Here is a 22,391-nt window from a genome sequence, read left to right on the forward strand (position 1 = left end):
AAATCCGAGGTGTGAACTTACGTGCGTACATGTGAGCATATCTATGCGTATGTACTGCGCTTCACAGTTTAAAAAAATATACTAGCTACCAGAAGACATCCACCATTCAATTACTTGAAAAATTAACTATCAGCCAAAGGGAAATCTGATGACAAAAGTAACACATGCAGCCACTAACGGTAATGCAGTGAAGTACTGAAGTAAACAAAGTCCCCAACGGAATTCTTCAGCTCATTGGACTACGTACTCTTGATATCTGCTACCAGTACCACACAATGGATGCTCCAGGCAAGTCCCAGTGCCTAGCAGCTTGTTGTCACACCAGCATTGCCCATTGGTTGCTGTAGCCTGTGGCTTGATCTTTCCATCCTCTTGCACTCGATCAGCTGCACTGTCCTCTCCTCCCACAAGACAACCCACGCCAAACACCTTTTCTCCTCCCCCCTGTCCCCATTCAGGTTATTATCCTCTCTCTCTCTCTCTCTCTCTCTCTCTCTCTCTCTCTCTCTCGGTATCCTTCTGTTGCTTCCTCCACAAACCTCTTTCAATTCCACCATAGACGACGACAGCGCCGAAGGTCAGAGGAAATTGGGCTAGCTACGCCCTCCCTATTCCCTAATCTTCCACATATAGGGCACAGGAGGCATCGTCTTGCTCATTCATATCGCTTGCTGGCTTTGCTTTCTTCCTCCCTCCCTCTAGATCTCGCCTTCACGACGACGGCGGGTACTTGGAGATCGAAGAAGAAATGTCAGCCCAGTTCGCATCCGAGCATGCCTGCTATGTCAACTGCAACTATTGCAACACTATCCTGGTGGTATAGTCTCTCTCGATCTGCAGCCAGTTGTTTCGTTTCGTTTTTTTCTTCGAAGCTATTATAGCCTATGGTGATCCTGTTCAAGTGCTCTCTCTCTCTCTCTCTTTCTCTGCAGCGAGTTTCCTTTCGTTTTTTTCCCCTTCAGAGCTACCTATGGTGATACTGTTCAAGTGCTCTACCATGGGTACCATAGCTATGTTTTTTATCCTACAAAAGGCCTTTTCTACTCCTGCTAATTAATCTAATCCAAACAATCTGTTTCTGAAAATGTTCTAAGTGCATGGTGAAAATTTGGCATCATGAAGTATGAAGGGCAAACAGGGGCAATACTATACACATAGCTGTGTATCTTTCTGGACCAAACAGCATAGATATATAATTCTTTCCCACCGTTCCAATTTTTGTAACAAAAAAAACGTTAGTTATCCCTTCTCGATCCCCTTCAAGGACAACTTTTACTATAACAGAAAAATATCCGCTTCAACATCTTCCTTACTTTTTTTTTCTTTTATACACACATTTCATTTATTTCCTGAATGAAATTTCCTTCAGACTTTTTAGACCCCCATACCATGTAAACTTCAGATCCAACACTAATTAATATATGTTCCTCTTTGTTCACTAGTTACTACTACTAAAACAAATCTACAACCGAAGTACATGTAGTCTTTCATATATATATATATATATATATATATATATATATATATATATATATATATATATATATATATATATATATATATATATATATATATATATATATATATAGTTTGACCAAAACAAATATAGGTTTTCTCGGGGGTCCATTGTTTCAAGTTATTTCATCAAAACGTAGCTATTTTGGGAGGGGAAAACATCCATGGCATGCATGAGCAGGGTATTTTTTTTTTCTGTTTTATAGCGTTCTTGTCCAGCTACACATATACTACCATCAAATAACAAACCGGCCATATCTTCATGGTTTCCTGACAAAATGATTTCTGGCACTCAAGTTTACATGCATGCAGATGCGGGTGATGATTAAAGCCTCTTTAACTATTGCTTTAGCCTCCCATGCGATAATACACCCGGTGTACCCTACCTTATTACTTGCTATAGCTCTATTATATTTTTCATGTCTGAATTATATATATTTTACGACAAATAATCAATCAATCAGTAAAAAATGCCGAAGTTGGGACGGCAGGCTTCCCTCTCATTCAAAGTCATTCTGCACACATGTGCAGAGAGAAGTGGATCTGCTGGTCATGTCATTTTCGCCTTTTCTTGATGTTTGCGCAGGTGGGGGATCTAGCTAGGTTTCTGTGTATATATATCTACAGTGTATGTGATCCATCATTCATGATGTTGTGCTGAAAGAGAGGAGAGGGTGACATCGCCTCGTTCGCTTCGCTGAAAAAATAAGCCAAAACACTGTTCCGGCCGATTTGTTGGGAGAGAAAAATACTATTTCGGCTAAAAAAAGAAACTGAAAAGTACGGATTATAAGAGAAACGAACAGGCAACTTTTAACTGTAAAGATGCCACTACTTTTTCCCATGTTATATATTACTAGTATATTCATATGATCTATGCTCATGCTATATATATATTCACATGCATATATCAGCTGCATGTGTGCTACATACATGGACGTACACTCACCGCCGGCATGCATGGGATGCCACACCACACAGCTTCCGCTCAACCGTAGCGCTAGCAAACAACGCTGCTGCAGCTGCTCGCGATGACATTTCCATGGCGAAACCGCCGGGCGTGCATTATCGGCATGCCTGCGCTGCATCTGCCTTTTTTTTCAATAAGGCTGCATGAGTTCATTATATGAACATGCTGACATCTCTCTCTCTCTCTCTCTCTCTCTCTCTCTCTCTCTCTCTCTCACTCTCTCCTGATGAGAGAGATTCTGGTTTAGACCTGAGATGTGAGAGGGAGGATCGATGCAGGCATGCAATTGTTAAGATAGCTGCAGCATCTCCTGGCAGAGAGCGAGGTACCAGTAGCTAGCGCTCGAAAGGTAGACACTTGAAAAGGTGTTGCATGTATATAGTCAAAAGACGACATGGATGTGCATGAAGGCATGGTTCAACTTTCATATTCTCACCTGGCAGTCTGGCACTGCCACTATTACCATGCACTTTATTTTTATGAGGTAGGGGGGGGGGGGGGGGGGGGGGGGGGGGGGGGACTTTATTTACCCTTGCTCCCCACTTCTAACTAACTACCTCCTAGTACAAGCTGAACGACCATTATATTTGCAGAGACGGTTCAGTTAGGCTATATATTGGTATTATTAAGCTAATCTACCATGTCTAGCTAGCATCAAGCGCGCATTTACTTCGAGGATATATAGGAAGTACTATTTGGTCGAATTCTTTATTTATAACAGACACTCAGACCAAAAAAAAAATCTATGCTATACATTCTGTTGTGCGATGGAATCCGTCCTAGCTGCTCTTGGATGCATGCATATGCATGGTATAATGTTTATTATAAATTCATGGATGTATGCATATGTGCATATGCAGGTGAATGTGCCAAACATTTGTTCCCACAACATTGTGACTGTCAAATGTGGGCATTGTACAATGGTGCTGTCTATGGATCTCAGTCCCTTCCACCAGCAGACACGCACTGTTCCAGACAACCAGGTGCAAAACCAGTTCTAACTTTTAGCTGCAATAGTAAGTTCAGATATGAAGGACTCCCCCCACCATAAACTATGCAATAATTTTGATATATCAACAAGATTTTTTTACAGAAACAATAGTTGTAGATCCTCTTATTAGTTGTTGACATATAGATATATTATTATTCAGATTTCACACATCATATCTATTTTATTTGGATGCTGCAACCCAAGAATATTTTTATTTACATATATTAAATTGATTAGTGGGACATCATATTTTCTCTGGAAATATATCGTAGTTTATTACATGGATGTTTGTTTACAGGTTGTCCAGAACAGAGGGTTTCAATATAACAATTTTGGGAGCTACGAGCAAGCTTCGTCAAGAAATCTACGAACACCTTCGATGTATCCAGTGTCAAACAATCAGCCCCAAGTGCCACCAATACGACGTATGTCTTCTCATGATTGCCAGAACACAAAGATAAATATATAGCTATCTTGCTCATATATGTAGCTGTTATATATAGAAAGTTCAATTTCTCCAGTGCTTAAGCATGTTGATTACCTCTTGTCGTTACTTTACTTATCTGGTCATCACTTCTATTCTTTCATGTTTCCAGCCCCAGAGAAGAGACAGCGTGTTCCATCAGCATACAACAGATTCATCAAGTGAGATTGCAAGCCACAATATAGTTTCTAATCATATATAATTAATCTGCAAAACTTTCTATCTAGAGTACAAACAAGATGCATTAGCCTAGAATTTAAATTTAGGAGAAAGGTGAACACATGCGTCGAATCTTGGGACTCAATCTCAAATCATGAGCAGGAACCAAGCCATTTGAGTTATGCTGGGTTAAGTTCTCCTGCTTGCTCAATAATTTGACAAATTTTCCTTTGCAACCCTCATATACAATCTCTCTCTCTCTCCTCTCTCTCTCCTCCTCTCTCTCTCTCTCCCTCTTCTCTCTCTCAGCTCTCATCTCTCATTCTCTCTCTCTCTCCTCTCTCTCTGTCTGTGTGTGTGTGTGTGTGTGTGTGTGTGTGATCCCCAAGTGTGCAAACTCTTGTGTTGGTGTGCATATCAACAAAATACCATAATAAAAGTAAATCCTAAAATGATAAAAAAGAAGAAATGAGGTACACAGTTTTCAATGCACATTTCTTTATAAACATATAGCTAGTTTTCATGAGAAAAAAATCAATCCTTAAAATTATTTGATTTCCTTTCTATTTTACACATGTAAGAAACTCAATAGTGTAACTCATACTCTTCTCATGGAATTTAAAAGTTATTTTCAAAAATAAAATTGCCATATATATGGTATTTATTCTTGTGATTTTTTTTCTAAAGTGTAAATTACATTGAATTTCCCCCTGTCTTTTCCATTTCTTGATGGGAAAAAGTTTTTTTCACTAGAAGGATACATCAAAGAAATGTACTCTCAAGAAAAAAATATCATAGTTTTTTTCAGAAATAAAGAGTGAATAAGATTATTGTTGCAAGGGACAAAATGCTGGGGAATCAAGTTTAGTTGACTTTACAAATATAAATTTAAAAAGAATTTGCTGGACACTATGTTGTGTCCTCAAAGTAAAATTTGCAAAATGTGTTTTTTGTCTTTAGAACACCATTCCATGTAGATAAATCACATACTTGCAGTTTGCACTATGCAGAATTAATGAGAACAGTGTCTTTGAGACAAAGCCACAATCTTTTCCTGCATGAAAATTTCCTAAGTGATAATAGTTTCATAAACCTTTTGCATACTAGCAGACCCCAGTAAAAGGGATGTGGGATCGGGATCCTAGATATGATCACCTTTTGATTGATAGAAATGGATTGTAGAATCTATTGTAGGGTCAGTATCATATAAAATTTTACAAGTATATACTTTAATATAAGATTTGTAATGTTTCTTAAAATTGAAGCTTCTAATAATGATTTTAGAAAATTAATTAACTTTTTGATAAACTTGATTGAACTTGTTCATATTATTTTCAATCCACCTTAATTTTGAATAAATTTTATTGCAACTCAATAGTTTATAAGGTTACAGATATCAATAATTATTACTTAATGTACCACAACTTGTAAAAGTGTAAACCATATCATATTAACTAATAAAATTCAGTTTGTCACATAAGGCCTAATTTTTTTTAGAATCAGGATCCTATGTAAGATCTTAACGATTATATGAGATCATATATATGGAGCTCTCATGTAGGATTATAATTCTATGAAATTTAGGATACGTGCTGGGATCATGATTATTTGGTTTGGTAGCAGCTAGGATTGTGGTATCGTAAAATTTTATGATCCAGATAAGGATACCAACAACCTTGCCTCCAGCACATTTTCTAGTCCCCCCATTATTTGTCATAGAAAAACTAATATTAACGACATAAAAATGATTATGTTAATTGATTTTATGATTCTAAATGACATGCTATTACAAAATAATATATATTGCACTACTAAAGTGCAAAATTAAATACTATAGCAATTATGCTCTTAATTTCCCAATGGACAAATAAATTGGTATGACTCTTCCGTAGATACTGGAAAAATATTATGAAACAAGAGGAGTATTAATAGATCTAGAAACCACATAATATTGTAATAAATTCAAATATATAAATGACAACCTATGAGTCCAGATCAATCAGTTAGTTTTGTGAATTTATTGGCCTTTATTTAAAAATCTTGATTGTTAATTAGTAGATGAAATGAATGGAATTGGCACAGTATTTTTTCTAGCCATAAAAATATGGATTCCTTTAATTATTTTATATATGTGATACCTTTTAATTAATTTGTACGTTCCAGAATATAATGTAGTTGATTATCATTATAGTCTTAAGTCTATGCAATGAGACCAAGTGCTTGATCTCATCCATTTCAGAAATTGAACTTACCTATATACTATGAGCAGTTAACTAGTGGCAGTTCAATTCATCAACCTAGGCACAAATGCAATTTCAGTTTTACATTAGCTACAGTGACATGTAGCTAATGTGACTTACATTTAATTTAACTGATTTGTCTTTATTTTGACCCTTTAATTATAACATATGAATACTTACTCGTTATTATGGACTGAAACTAATTTATAACAAATAAGTTTCTGCGCTTTATTCCCATTTGGTATATTGTAAGATCCTCTTTCTCAACATTAACAGGGAAGAAATACAAAGGATAAAGATGAGCAACCCAGAGATTAGCCACAGGGAGGCATTCAGTGTTGCAGCAAAGAATGTAAGTTTAATAATTTGCTCTAGTTAAATGAACAAAAACACCACTTGTCATACCTATGTATTGCATGCATGCTATCTCATATCACCGGTTAGTGAATTCACATCACCCATAAAAGATAGCAGCGCTACATGCATTTTCATGTTATATGGTAGGGCATTACCAACAATGTACAACACACATATACATAAGCTAGTTTTAAGGCTATATCCACATTACATTTTTTGCTTACATAGGAAAGAGAAAACACAAGGAATCAAATAACATATAAGTCGATTGAAAGAACACAAGGAAATAATATATAAGTCCACTGCACGTCCAAACACTAAAACACACATGAGCCCAACCATAATGCTTTATGTGTGTTTATCTTGGAGAATGCTTTATTAAGAGTTAGAACCCAATTTGATATGAGCTCAAACCATTATATCTGTTGTTCTATATTTGTATCTATTGATGATGTGGACAGACTTCCATAGACACTAGATAGTCTATATTTGGACGAAATATTGGGTCTTCCTATATATAGATGATTTTTTATATCAGTTAGTGTAAATTATGTGGACAGTTCCTCTTGCAATGTAAAGTACATTTCCATATGTACACTGTGCAACATCAATGGACGCATCTTTTTTTTCTTCTTAAAATCGACAGTGAAACTGTCAGTTTGATTCTAGGTAGCTAGCCAAGCAAATTCCTACTAATATATTTTTGAGTAAAACCATGCCTCAATTTAAACCACTTAATAAATATATTAGCCTACCATTCAAATAAACCTTGAGTTATATACTACGTTTATTACTACATGATCTTGAGTTATAGTGTTATACTCAAGTTGTATATTCAAATGGTTGTGTGTGTAGCAATGCTCGTGAATAGAAAAGAGAATATATAGAAAAATGGAGAGCTTCAATATAATAAGGCCTCATATAGTACTAGTAGTACATGAGATGCTTTGAGTATATGTTTATGATGAACAGGATACAGATCACCTGACTAAATAAATCACACATTGAATAACATGCAAATCACATGAATAAAGTGATCCACTTTGCTGCACCTTGATCCATCATTGCATAGCTATAGTCGCTATAATAAAATGATTATTGTCGGATACCATAAAAATGGGTACCCTAAGCAAAAACTGAAAAAATTGCTTAGACCTTCTAAATAACGAAACCAAAAAACAACCGCAGGCGAACCCGCCACATCCAAGGCCCGGCTAGACCGCCCGGCCCACCTCGAACAAATATCCGGGCTCGCCCGAAGTGGGATCGGCCCAAAACCATACCACGAGGCCTCGGACGAGATACCGATTCTCCGACTCGCCCGAGGCCCCGCGCCATAAGGCCTCAGACGAGGTACCGATTCTCCGACTCGCCCGAGGCCCCGCGCCGTAAGGCCTCGGACGAGGTACCGATTCTCCGATTCGCCCGAGGCCCCGCGCCGCAAGGCCTCGGACGAGGTACCGATTCTCCGACTCGCTCGAGGCCGGCTCGGCAACGACCCCGTCACCGCCGCCTTGACCGACTTCTCTGACGGGACGTCACATCCAACTAACACGTTCAACCACTCCCGCGACGTCATCCGCACGATGGCACGGTACAGCGGGGTGGCCAACGAGACGGGAGTCACATGAACCACATGCTATTCGAGACAGGATGGGGCGGGGGTTACCGGCCGCTGTGCTCAGTGCTGTGCCCACGACGGACACCCATGCCACACTGTGCTGCCTAACCCCTGCTCAGGCATGGAAAGTCACGTCCGGGTCCCTGTAGCCTCGGAATCGACGTACAAGACCAACTGCTCCCTCCGAGCCTCGGCTATCCGCTTCCAGGCTCCTGTAGCCTTGGGACTCGTGCCCGCCGAGCCCCTACAATGGTTCAGCCTCTGCACCAACTGGGCCTCGGCTCTCTACGTTGTCGGCACTCTAGGACAGGCATGTCATTCGCAGTGCGCGCCATACCCTGCGTCAAGCTGCAAGAGTTCCCACATCGTGCACAGGGCCAAGCTCCTGAATCCTCGGAGTCAGCACACCCACGCTGTCGCATCTACCTAGCCTCGGCTCTCCGCGCCGGTCAAACATACAGTGACCAGCACGCCTCCAACAGAAGAAGGCGCGCATGCCACCACAGGAGCTCCCACGTCGCACAGGATCAGGCGTGACCGGCGCGTCGCCCCAGTGCACTGAGGACAAGGCCGCTCCACCGACCATGCCGCCACAGTGACGAGCTACAGGGCTCGAACATACCGCCTCTGCTCACAAAACCATGTACCGCCCCTGTGCCTCCCTTCGACTATAAAAGAGAGTAACCAGGGCTGCTTCTAGGCAAGAGGCACACACATGCAAGCAACGCACAACACTCTGTAACACGCATGCTTCCTCACTACAAGAGATCAACATCTCAAGCAACCCACGCCACTCTACGTAGAGACCTGGGACTAGCTCCCTCTCACGCCCAGCTTGTAAGCCCCTACTACAAGCACCTCAGTGCAAGGAATACAAGATCGCTCCCTTAGACTGGACGTAGGGCACCTATTGCCTGAACCAGTATAAACCTTGTGTCTCTTTGCATCACCATCCCGGATTAGGGACACGCAGTACATTTTCACTAGTCGGTTGAGGGCCCGCCGGTCCAAAACACCGACAGTTGGCGTGCCAGGTAGGGGACATACTGCGTGTCAGCTTAGTCATCCCAACAAGTTCCGGATGGCAGACCCCGTGCGACCACTGCGTCCTGGCACGGTGATCTGGTTTGGGAGCCTAGAGTTCATGTCTCTAGGATATGAGTACGATATGGTACTCCTCCCACCCAGAGCCCCATCGACCGATGATGACATCATGCACCAGCAGCCCAGGCGTAGGCGGCGCTCGGGCCACCGCTCTCATCGTGCTCGCTAGGCACGACGCGGGCGGGATCACCCCAACACCGCGCAAGCTCAGGGCGATGCACCGCACTCTGCCAGTACCCCATGCCCGGCTGTTGGTACAGAGTCCCTAGCTGGGGACCTGTCTAGCTTAAGCCTGGGCAAGGGAAAGACGCCGGTGGTGCACAGCAACGCCCCGTCATCAAGCTCTGCCCCGCCACCTCCTGAGAAGTCGACTGCGGTGGAGCAGAGCCCGACGACGACACCATCCCTGTACCCCTTCAGGTTGGGCAATGCCGCCGCCTACGCTTCTGCCTACGCTTCCGCTCACGCAGAGCCCCTAAGACGCCACCAATGTTTTGCCCTCGACCTCATCGCCACAACCTCGACCCACACCCACACTGACTCCTTGGAGGAGGATGAGGCGTGGGCTGGAGCGGACTTCTCCGGGCTTCGCAACCCTAAAGCCATGCGTCGCTTCATGGCCGTGAGCGACTACTGCTTCGGCTACTCTGACTCTGATGACGAAGGCACTTACGATCCCACTCGTGAGTGCTTCAACGTCGAGCTTGGGATGCCGAGCATGAGCGATGAGGACGAAGGGGCAGGCAATCGTGCCCCGCCCCACGAGGGGGCAAGCGACGCCACACCTTCACGCGTCGAGCCCCCGGCAGCGCAGAACGAGAACCCCGCCCCTGAGGAACTTTGATGCCTAGACCTGGAGCAGCTCCATGAGCTTCAGGCCAAGGTCAAACAAGATCGACTCCTTCTGCAGCAGCTCCGAGACACTCTTGAGCAAGAGCAGCGGGGTCACGATGATGGCGGAGTAGCCTGGTGGAGGGCTTGCGACGTCAATCACCGCATCAACAACGACAAAGGGGGCGAGCAACCCCCTATCTTCAATCGCGCTAGCCAGAACATCGCGGCAGCAGCGATGCTACTTCGAACAATGCCCGAGCCCTCTACCTCAGAGGGGCGACGGGTCCACGGCGAGCTCCGAGACCTCCTCAAGACCGCCGCGATATAGCAGGCCAAAAGTTCTGCCTCTCGACGGTGTGGGGGTGCCTCGGAACTACCCACGGCATCGCCTCAGCAGGATAGAGAGGCCTCGGTTTGTCCTGAGCCTGCTCGGGCACTAAAAGCCAACAAGGCCCCCTCGGTGCACGACCGCCTCAGCGATCGACGCGAGGCGTAAGGCGACCATGATGTGGTCAGCAGGCGACGGCGCCACGACAACGATGGGCCTGCCCAAGGCTACCACCCGCACCGAGGTGGTCGCTACGACAGTATGGAGGACCACAGTCCTTCTCCTGGGCCACCTGGCCCTCGAGTCTTCAGCAAGGCCATCCGTGGCACCCACTTCCCGGCCCAGTTTCAGCAACCAGCCAACCTCTCAAAGTACAGCGGTGAGACCAACCCCAAGCTATGGCTGGCCGATTACCGCCTGGCTTGTTAGCTAGGTGGCACGGACGATGACCTACTCATCATCCGCAACCTCCCCTTGTTCCTATCAGACTCGGCGCAAGCCTGGCTCGAACACCAATCCGAGACCTCAAGGGAGTGCAGAGGGTTATGGGATGCCTTGCGGCCCTGAGCCGCTTCATCTCGCGCCTTGGCGAAAAAGGCTTGCTTCTGTACCACCTCTTGAGAAAATCCGAACGCTTTTCTTGGACCCCTGAGGCTGAAGAAGCCCTCACCAAGCTCAAGGCACTTGGGTCGCCGACCAAGGTCATAGCCCTCTTACTCTATGTCGCTGCAACGACCCAAGTGGTTAGTGCGGCCGTAGTGGTCGAGAGGCTGGAAGAGGGGCATGCTCTACCCGTCCAACGACCTATTTACTTCATCAGCAAGGTACTCTCTGAGACTAAGACACGCTACCCCCACATCCAGAAGCTGACCTATGCCATAGTCTTGGCTCGACACAAGCTGTGTCACTACTTCGAGTCCCACCCAATGACCATGGTGTCGTCTTTCCCTCTAGGAGAGATAATCCAGAACCGAGAGGCCTTGGGTAGAATAGCCAAGTGGGCCATCGAACTCATGGGGGAAGCCCTGTCTTTTGCACCTCGGAAAGCGATTAAATCCTAGGTCTTAGCCGATTTTGTGGCTGAATGGACCGACACCCAACTGCCACCTGCTCAAATCCAGGCGGAATGTTGGACCATGTACTTTGATGGGTCCCTGATGAAGACCAGGGCAGGAGCGGGTCTGCTCTTCATCTCACCCCTCGGAGTGCACATGTGCTACATGATCTGGCTCCACTTTGCTACCTCCAACAACGCAGCCGAGTACGAAGCCCTCATCAACGGCTTGCAGATCGCCATCGAACTTGGAGTATGGCGTCTTGACATATGGGGTGATTCGCAGCTCATCATCGATCAAGTGATGAAGGAGTCGAACTACCATGACCCCAAAATGGAGGCGTACTACAAGTTGGTACGTCGCCTAGAAGACAAGTTCGATGGCCTCGAACTCAACCACATCGCGTGAAAATTCAACGAGGCCACGGACGAACTGGCAAGGATGGCATTGGCATGGGCCCCGGTCCCCCTGAACATCTTTGCTAGAGACCTCCACAAGCCTTCCATTGACTACGCCTCGATGGCGGAAGAGGGCCCACCGGTCGAACCCACCGCAGGGCCCAAGGCCCCTTCTATCACCGAGACCCCTATGGCCGAGCCCGAGGCCATGGAAATCAACGTGGAGCCTCCCGAGGCCAACCAGGGCATAGACTAGCGAGTCCCATTCCTTGATTGCCTCGTTCGAGGAGAGCTTCTTGCAGACAGGACCGAAGCCTGATGGCTTGCACGACGAGCCAAAACTTACATCTTTAGCAATGGCGAGTTGTATAGGCGAAGCCCATCTGGCGTCCTCCAATGGTGCATCACCATCGAGGTAGGCCAAGCCCTACTTTGGGACTTGCACATAGGAGCCTACGGGCACCATGCAGCGCCTCGCACGCTCGTCGGAAATGCCTTCCGCCAAGGGTTCTACTGGCCAACGGCGGTTGCTGACGCCACCAAGCTGGTACGCTTCTACGAGGGATGCCAGTACTATGTGTGGCAGACGCACCTCTCGGCCCAAGCCCTCCAAACCATCTCCATTACATGGCCATTCGCCGTGTGGGGGCTGGACATGGTTGGGCCTCTGCAGAAGGCCCCAGGGGGCTATACCCATTTGTTGGTAGCTATTGACAAGTTCTCCAAGTGGATCGAGGCTTGTTCGATCACTCGAATCAAATCCGAGCAAGCGGTGCTGTTCTTCACTGATATCATCCACAGGTTCGGGGTTTCGAACACCATCATCACTGACAATGGGACACAATTCACTAGCCACAAGTTTCTGATGTTCTATGACGACCACCACATCCGTGTGGCCTAGTCGGCCATAGGACACCCTAGGACGAACGACCAAGTAGAACATGCCAACAGCATGATCCTACAGGGTCTCAGGCCAAGAATATACAACCGGTTAAAGAAATTTGGCAAGAAATGGCTTGTCGAACTCCCGTCAGTCATCTGGAGCCAGAGGAACACTCCGAGCCGAGCCACGGGATTCACACCGTTCTTCCTGGTCTATGGAGCTGAGGCCATCCTTCCCACTGACTTGGAGTACGGTTCCCCAAGGCTATAGGCCTACAACGAGCAAAGCAACTGCACTGCCCATGAGGACGCCCTCAACCAACTAGAGAAAGCCCGAGACGTTGTGCTGCTACACTCGGCCAAGTACCAGCAAGCCCTACGACACTATCAAGCCCGGCGCATTCGAAGCCGAGACCTAAAAGTGGGCGACCTGGTGCTGAGACTGAGGTAGAGTAATAAGGGCCGCCACAAGCTGACCCCGCCATGGGAAGGACCGTACATCGTCGCCCAAGTGCTAAAACCCAAGACCTACAAGCTAGCCAACGAGAAGGGCGAAATCCTCACCAACGCTTGGAACATAGAACAACTACGTCGCTTCTACCCTTAAATTTCCAAGCATTATATACATTGTTTCTCGAAATACAATAAAGAAGCGTTCTTTAGTTGTTCTAATTTTTTGAGAAACCCCCCCATCGATGGGGATCGACGTTATGATAACGCTATAAGGGAGACTCGGCTCTACCTCTGCAGAGGTGCCCACCGCGGGGCTCGAACAAGACTTGGCTCTGCCTCTGCAGAACCGAGCCTCCCTCGGGGGCTAGAAGGCCCCCCTAAGTCCCAAACACCGTTTTTAGTCGTTTTTCAAAAAAATTTCTACGCCTAACTCTCTCGCGTACTCTGACAAATCGATTGTAAAAAACCTAAGGACCAAAAGTCTGTCTCAGGGCCAAAAGGCTGACCGAGCCACGAGATGGCCTACGCCTCTGGGCTACGGCAACTCCCTCACCACCTTTTGCCCGAAGGGCAGCTTAGGCTCCGAGGAAGTTTTTTGCAAGAGATATGTTCAAAGACGAGACAGAGGGCAGAGGCTCGGAAATACAATAAAAACAATTAAAAAGCATATACACATAAGTACTTTAAAAGGCCTTGACGGCCACAAGCGTCATGGTACAATGATGTAAGTCCTAATCTATTTATATGGCCCCTTTCGCCCAGGTCAAAACTCTAGGTCGCTAGCATCGGCGGTCGGCGTAGGAGGAACCACCTCCTCTTTGAACAACCTGGCTAGTGCCGTGCCAGGGGCCTCGGCCACCTCCACCAGCTTCATGACCTCCTCCTCGGCCTTCTCGTCATCCTCAGCCACGACGTAACCATCGCTGATGGCCTCGAGGTCGATGCCGGTGTAGTGCGAGGAGACAACAGCCAGGGCGCGCTTGACGCCCATATGCAGCGCCCCCCGGAGCCGCTCGTGGACTCGGCCGCTCAACGCGATCAAGCGACTCTTGAGGGAGCTGCCCGACTCGACCCCCCAACCTCCAGGGCCTCGCAGGCGGTACGGGCGGCGCTCTATAGCGTGTTGTGCTCCTAGATCTTAGCCTCGAGCACCGCCTGCACTGCGACAGAGGCCTCAGCTGCCCGGGTGACCTCCTTCTCCAACCCTGTGCCAAGACAGGCGGGATGGGGTTAAGCACGAAAGAAAACAAGCCGAACAGGGGCGCAAGCCTATGAGACTCACCCTCGGCTTTCTCCCTCCAATTTTGGACCTCAACCCGAGAGGCCTCGGCTGCCCTGGAAGCCTCCCTCTCCATCTCTACGTCACATTGGGGAGTTAGGGGTCGAACGCAAGAAAAACAAATAAAACAAGGGGCATGGCTCAACATGACTCACCCTCGGCCTTTTCCTTCTAGGCTAAGGCCTCGACCCGGGAGGCCTCGGCCACCTTGACAGCCTCCACCAGGGCACCTTTCATCAGCCGGTGCGCGCCCTACTCCGCCTCTAGCTGTTTGGCGACGGCCTTGGTAGAGGCCGCCTCTTGTTTGGCCCGAGACCTGAAGGTGTCCCGCTCGCTGGCCATCTAGGTCAGCTCCTCTTTCAGCTCCTAGATCTACGCCGCCAAAGGGGCGGCTTGCTCCTGAGCCGTGGCCACCTCAGCCTTCATGTCAGCACAGCAAAGGCGGAGGTCGTCCACCTCCACGCTCTGCGTCGACAGAAGCTCATTAGCATTGACGAGTAGGTCCTTCTGCTGCTGAAGCTGGTCCGAGATGTCCCTCTCCCGCCGGAGGAACATCGACTTCTCGAGGGACCGAGCCTTGAGCTCCTAGATAGGCAGAACAAACGTCAAGCACTATGAGAAAACTCTAGAAAAAGACAACACAACATGAGAAAGGAAAGCACGTACCTGGGCAATGCCGGGCAGGTTGTCAGCCATGACGGACAGTGTTGTCCGCAGCGACCGCTCCGCCAGCAAGCAGAATTGCTAGAAGGAGCCCCAGTGCCTCCCCTCATCCACATCCTCGAGGGAGAACAGAGGTTCCCCCTCAGGGTCGTCTCGGCTCCACCACAAGACACGTGGGCTATCCCACCCGTGGGGCTCAGGTCATACCCAGACGAGGGCTGAGCTCCCCTCATCAGAAGTCAGAGCTGGCTGCTCTGCGGTGCTAGCCGCCTTAGTGTCCGACACCTCCTTCCCCCGAGAAGTATCGTCGAAGGAGATTGAATGAACCTCCACCTCCCGGGCGCTCTCCTGCGACGGCGGTGGGTCTTGGACCGGGGGCGGTACCAAAGCTTGCCCCACCTCTGTCTCCACATCCTGGGCCACCAGCTCTGCCATGCCCAAGCTGGCCTCCGCCACCTCGGCCTCGGTGGTCCTGGGAGCTCTAGCCTCTGCCACCTCAGCCTCGGTGGTCCTGGGAGCCCCGGCGTCCACCACCTTGGCTTCGGAAGCCCTAGAAGCCCTGGCCTCTGCCACCTTGGCCTCAGAGGTCCTAGGGGCCTCGACCTCACCCTCGGTGGCCTCAGCGACTGAAGGTGCCTTGGCTTCACCTGACTCGAGGGCCCCGGCCTCGTGGGGCATAGGCGTCTCCTCCTCCGCTTGCTTCGTGGCCGCCTCGGTAGCCTCTCCTTGGGCGACCGGCTCCTTCGGGTCGGCCCTAGCTGACACCGTGCCACGCTGCATGGCAACCTACACGTCCACCACCCATTGGGCGGTGGAGCTGGTGCTCACCTTGAGCGCCTTACGTGGCACCTAGGCGGGCGCTTCCGCCTGACGCTTCCGGTTGAGGACAAAACACTCATGAGGTTGGCATACGACCAAAGAACAAGTGGGAGATGCTGCAAACTCCACTTACAAAACACTTACCTCGAACGGGGACACAATAGCTTCTACACCACGTCCCTTGTCATCGACGACGGTGGTCTCACGGCCCCCATGTCCACCGGTACCGGCCGGCCCTCGCCAGACTCCAACGCCTCCTCAGCCCTCTGTGAAGGCGGTCGGGTCGCCCCCACCATCGCCTGGTCCACCTCCGCCGTCGAGCTCCTCGGGTTGACGGCACGCTTCCTTGACGCCCGTATCTCGGGCATGTCGGCCTCGGCCCCGGGGTGGGCGATCGCTAGCCTTGAGGCGTCCTCTCCTCCTCCTCCTAGAAACGCTAGGCCAGTCACCGACGCCCCGGGCGCCGTCTCCCTGATGTTAGGGAGGTCGTCTAGGGGACCCCACCCCGCCTCGCTCTCGTCATCATCGCTCAAAAAATCCATCGACGACGATGATGGAGATGGCTCCACTGGGAGACCGTCGTGCCTCTGCTGCCGGCGATGTTTCTCCAGCTCGTCACGCTTGAGGCTCTTCCTCTTGCGCCTTGCCTCCTCAGCGTCCTTCCGCTCCTTGTATGCCTCAGCGTGCGCCCTATTCTCCGCCCGTCGCTCTGCATCCTCAGGAACGGGTGGTGGGGAGGCTTGCACATCCCTCATCCCCTGTAGGAATGACAAACGCAAATAAGGAAACAAATTGAAAACGTAAGGAGCAAGGAGGCCTCAGGGGCCGCAGCGACGCGTGACTCACCAGAGAGATGTACCCCCATGACGGGCGCATCAGGAACGGGGTCAGATCACTGCTCCTCTACCGCCCCTCCACCATGTCTCTCACCCAACACAGAATCTCCTCATTTGAAAGGGCGACGACGGACAACCGGATGCCGTCGATCGGCTCACTCGGTGTCATCTCGAACAGGCACTATCGCCGAGCCATCAACGGCAGCACCCTCTGGTGGTGGAAGGCCACCACGACCATGGCTGTCATAAGGTCGCGGCTATGTAGCCTCTCCAGCGCCTTCAGGAGTGGCTGCAGCTTGGGCTGATCAGCCAATGGGACGCCATACCTCCACCTCTCTGGCTGGCTCTCCATAACCCGCCCAGTATAGGGGGGAAGCTCGTTGTCATCATTGCGGAGGTAGAACCAGCTGTTGTACCAGCAGCGGTTAGACGACGCAAGCTGGGCCAGGATGTAGAAGGGCTACCTGTCTTGGTGCACTTGGAGAGTGTAGCCACCGGCCCTCAACGCCTTCGGCGTGCCTATCATGCCCGCCGGCTTGGTGTTGAGCCCTGCCCAAAAGAAGTGGAGCCACAACTCCCAGTGGGGGCGATGCCCAGGTACCCCTCGTAGATGGCGACGAAGATGGCCGCCTGCGTGATGGAGTTGGGGTTGAAGTTGTGGAGCTCCACGCCATAGTAATGCGGGAGTGCCCACATGAACCGGTCCGCCGGCAAGCCGAGACCGCACTCGTGGAAGGCCACGAAGCTCACGATGTAGCGATCACGTGGCCTCAGCTCTGGCTCACCCCCCGGAGCAATCCACTCCATTCTATTAGGGTCGATAACTAGGTGGAGGAGACCGTTGTCGATGAGCGACTGCAGCGTCGCCGCAGACACGTCGGACGGACCCCAAGGATCCGCCTGGACGACAACAACGTCGCCAGCCATGGGTGCGGTGGAGAATGTGGCTACGGCAGTAAGGCATGCTCTCGCTATCCCTCTCTCTCTCTCTCTCCTTTCCTCCCCCTTCTCCCTTCTTCTCCCCAGTGCTCTCGTCCTCTGTTCTTAGCAACCGCTCGAGGGTAGAAAGGGCGAACGCAGGTGGAAAAGGTAAGGAGGGGTGGGGCGTGGCTCGTCACGTATTTATGAGGGAGGGAAGAGGGTGAAATAGACGGGCGACGAAACCGAGGAAGGTTCCCTCAGATCTAGCGCAGTTAATCTAGATCTGACCAAACCACCCACGCGTCCACCTTCTTCTTATTAACCGCGCGCACACAGTAACGTCCCATCCGTAGACGTTGCATCGCATTCGACCACAGCAACGGCAGGCGCCATTCCGTCTCCCCGAGGAACCACCTCAAAAGGCGCACCCGCCATCGTCAGCCGATGGGAAGGGAATATCCCTCACCCGATTCCTTTCAGACTAAGGAACTGGGCACCGAGCCCATTACGGTCCAGGGGTTCGAAGGCTGGGCCCCTGAGGGTCTCGACAGCCGCCACAGGACAAACAGAGTCAGGGATGACTATGGGCAAGCCCGTACATGGCCAAGGCCCAAGCCAGCAATTGCTTGGGATGCCCTAAGTCGTGTCTGAGACCGACAGGGAGGTCTCTAAATGGGATCCCACCGTAGGGAGGCATCGAGCCCCCGGGGCCAATCGAACGGCCCTAGGACCCACTAGAGAAGCCCTCTAGTACTTTTGGAGTGCGTCTCTAGACCGCTAGCCGACCCCTATCGAATGGGGCATGGGCCTCCACTCGGACTAACGCGGTAATAGCTTACCGGAGGTGTCACTGCTCGCCCACCGAGGGTAGCCTGGCATACTCCACCCCTCCTTCCAAACGAAAAGGATGCGCGAGGGCTGCACAAAAAAGACAGGGAAACTCCTGATCGCCCTCTTGCTCCGAGCAGAGGCTCAGGGTCTCTTCCTGCAACCAAGCCAAGACCCAGCGACCCGAACTGGCACTCGGGGGCTCGGCAAACGCGATAAACACCCCTCCTTCCGAACGAAAAGGATGCGCGAGGGCCGCATAAAAAAGACAGGGAAACTCCTGATCGCCCTCTTGCTCCGAGTAGAGGCTCGAGGGCTCTTCCTGCAACCAAGCCGAGACCCCACGACCCGAACTCGCACTCGGGGGCTCGACAAACATGATAAAACCCCTCCTTCCGAATGAAAAGGATGCGCGAGGGCCGCACAAAAAAGACAGGGAAACTCCTGATCGCCCTCTTGCTCCAAGCAGAGGCTCGGGGGCTCCTCCTACAACCAAGCCAAGACCCAGCGACCCGAACCCGCACTCGGGGGGCCAGCAAACGCGACAACCCCCCCCCCCCCACTCAACAAGGAAAAAGCCCCTGGAGGAATAAATCCACTCCTCTAGGGCCTCAGGGGCTACACCCGGTGGGTGCGCTCGCGCACACCCACCGAAGCCTCGAGCACAAAACATAATCCCGACGGGAGCTGCTGTGAGCCAAGTCTCATCAAAACCTCAGGGAGAGTGCTCGCACTCCTCCCGAGGCTTGGGGGCTACTGTTGGATATCATAAAAAGGGGTACCCTAAGCAAGAACCGAAAAAATTGCTTAGACCTTGTAAATAACGAAACTAAAAAACAACCGCAGGCGAACCCGCCACATCCGAGGCCCGACTGGACCGTCCGGCCCACCTCGAACAAATATCCGGGCTCGCCCAAAGCGGGCTCGGCCCAAAACCATACCATGAGGCCTTGGATGAGGTACCGATTCACCGACTCGCACGAGGCCCCGCGCCACAAGGCCTCGGACGAGGTACGGATTCTCTGACTCGCCCGAGGCCCCGCACCGCAAGGCCTCGGACGAGGTACCGATTCTCCGATTCGCTTGAGGCCCCACGCCGCAAGGCCTCAGACGAGGTACCGATTCTCCGACTCGCCCGAGGCCCCGCGCCGCAAGGCCTCGGACGAGGTACCGATTCTCCGACTCGCTCGAGGCCGGCTCGGCAACGACCCCGTCACCGCCGCCTTGACCGACTTCTCTGACGGGACATCATATCCAACTAACATGTTCAACCACTCCCGCGACGTCAGCCGCACGACGGCACGGTACAGCGGGGTGACCGACGAGACGGGAGTCACATCAACCCCATGCTATTCGAGATAGGACGGGGCGGGGGTTACCGGTCGCTGTGCTCGGCACTGTGCCCACGACGGACACCCGTGCCACACTATGCTGCCTAACCCCTGCTCAGGCATGGAAAGTCACGTCCGGGTCCCTGTAGCCTCGGAATCGACGTACAAGACCAACTGCTCCCTCCGAGCCTGGCTATCCGCTTCCGGGCTCCTGTAGCCTCGGGACTCGTGCCCACCGAGCCCCCCACAATGGTTCAACCTCTGCAGCAACTGGGCCTCGGCTCTCTACGTTGTCGGCACTCTAGGACCGGCACGCCGTCTGTAGTGCGCGCCATACCCTGCGTCAAGCTGCAGGAGTTCCCACGTCGTGCACAGGGCCAAGCTCCTGTATCCTCGGAGTCAGCACACCCGCGCTGTCGCATCTACCCAGCCTCGGCTCTCCGCGCCGGTCAAACATACAGTGACCAGCACGCCTCCAACAGAAGAAGGCGCGCATGCCACCATAGGTGCTCCCACGTCGCACAGGATCAGACATGACCAGCGCGTCGCCCAAGTGCACCGAGGACAAGGCTGCTCCACCGACCATGCCGCCACAGTGACGAGCTACAGGGCTCGGACATACCGCCCCTGTGCCTCCCTTCGACTATAAAAGGGAGTAACCAGGGCTGCTTCTAGGCAAGAGGCACACACGTGTAAGCAACGCACAACACTCTGTAACACGCACGCTTCCTCACTGTAAGAGATCAACATCTCAAGCAACCCACGCCACTCTACGCAGAGACCTGGGACTAGCTCCCTCTCTCGCCCAGCTTGTAAGCCCCTACTATAAGCACCTCGGTGCAAGAAATACAAGATCGCTCCCTTAGACTGGATGTAGGGCACCTATTGCCTGAACCAGTATAAACCTTGTGTCTCTTTGCATCACCATCCCGGATTAGGGATACGCAGTACATTTTCACTAGTCGGTTGAGGGCCCGCCGGTCTAAAACACCGACAATTATCTACTTGCTGTTGTCAGACATGACTTTGTATTTAACTATATTCCTCATGCTTCAACTACTACAACATTAATACTCATCTCCCTGTTGGTTAATTAACTTGCATACATATACAACATCGTGGTGCATGCTGCAGTGGGCTCATCTTCCTCGGCTCCATTTCGGCCTCAGCGTCGCCGATGGCGGCAGCGGCAGCAGCAACTAGAGATGGTCGATCGACGACGATCGTGCGTGCGTGCGTCTGGTGGATTATATTACTCATGCACGCACATAGATCGAGCTCTTCGCATTACATATATGTTGTGCTATGTGCTTATGGGTTTGCTTTTGTAAGCTTATTAAGTTTTGCATTGATAACCTGTGTTTTCAGACTTGTGCGTACTTGCATGTATCCTGCGTGCAGTAGCATGCTTCGTTCACAAGGGGATATGATATACGCACGTTGGATAGATATGCATGCATGGTGTATAATATTTCTAAATAAATGAAAATATTTGTTCAGGAAGGACTGTTAATATATTACTGATCGAATGTGCGATCTTACTATACAGTATGTTACTGTGTGTATTCGTGAAAAGTATATATATACATGTTACTTGTAGTGATGTATACATGTAATGCAGCATTGCAAAAGTATATATATGTTACTTGCAGTGATGTATATATGTAATGCAGCATTGCATACTTGTATTGTATGCATCACCCACTTACATACACTACCGGAAACGTCAAATTTGCCGAGTGTTTTTTATGTTTGCCGAGTGTATTCTCTCGGGCACTCGGCAAACAAGTTCTTTACCGAGTACTGCGCTAAAAACACTCGGCAAAAAAAAACACTTGGTAAAGAGGAGGTTGCCGAGTGTCAAAAAAAACACTCGGCAAGGCAAAGAAATAAAATCTTTTTTTCTGGGAAAGAAGGAGAAGAAAAAAATGAAAAAAAAACTTTGCCGAGTGCCCAGATCTAGGACACTCGGCAAAGAGAAAAAATATTTTTTCTGGAAAAGAAGGAGAAGAAAAAAATGAAAAAAACTTTGCTGAGTGCCCAGATCCAGGACACTCGGCAAAGAAAAAAATACTTTTTTGGAAAAAAAGGAGAAGAAAAAAAAACTTTGTCGAGTGTCCAGATCTTGGACACTCGGCAAAGAAAAAAATCTTTTTTTAACCAGCCCTACCCTTCTCCCCGCGCGGCCCCTCCACTTCTCCCCGCGCCGCGTCCGCACGCCCCCTCCCCTTCTCCGCGCACGCGCACGCACCGCCCCCACCCCGCGCACGCGCACGTGTCGCCCCCTCCTCCCTCTCGGCGTTGGCGTGGCCCCACCCTCCCC

The 22,391-nt window shown here is 50.1% G+C and overlaps 1 protein-coding gene across 2 annotated transcripts; it reads left to right on the top strand.

Annotated features, from left to right (window-relative positions):
• The first annotated feature begins 477 nt into the window (after positions 1–477).
• Positions 478–21,567, top strand: LOC136550921 (protein YABBY 1-like). Of its 2 annotated transcripts, XM_066542507.1 has the most exons (7): positions 478–577; positions 703–817; positions 3,346–3,468; positions 3,775–3,901; positions 4,073–4,121; positions 6,636–6,711; positions 21,203–21,567. In XM_066542507.1, the coding sequence occupies exons 2-7, from the start codon at positions 749–751 to the stop codon at positions 21,269–21,271; spliced, it is 513 nt and encodes a 170-aa protein (XP_066398604.1). In that variant the 5' UTR covers positions 478–577; positions 703–748; the 3' UTR covers positions 21,272–21,567. The 2 variants fall into 2 exon arrangements, with proteins under 2 accessions (XP_066398604.1, XP_066398603.1); XM_066542506.1 differs by having other exon boundaries at positions 497–817.
• Positions 21,568–22,391: the final 824 nt, after the last annotated feature.

The sequence above is a fragment of the Miscanthus floridulus genome, chromosome 4, assembly GCF_019320115.1.
Source record: "Miscanthus floridulus cultivar M001 chromosome 4, ASM1932011v1, whole genome shotgun sequence".
NCBI classification, from domain to species: domain Eukaryota; kingdom Viridiplantae; phylum Streptophyta; class Magnoliopsida; order Poales; family Poaceae; genus Miscanthus; species Miscanthus floridulus.

What these genes read in the sequence shown, in the direction of transcription:
- LOC136550921 (XM_066542507.1), top strand. Translation starts at nt 749, where the DNA reads ATGTCAGCCCAGTTCGCATCCGAGCATGCCTGCTATGTCAACTGCAAC. An exon ending in ATTGCAACACTATCCTGGTG is followed by an intron (nt 818 to 3,345) that starts GTATAGTCTCTC and finishes GTGCATATGCAG; the next exon opens with GTGAATGTGCCAAACATTTG. An exon ending in TCAGTGTTGCAGCAAAGAAT is followed by an intron (nt 6,712 to 21,202) that starts GTAAGTTTAATA and finishes TGCATGCTGCAG; the next exon opens with TGGGCTCATCTTCCTCGGCT.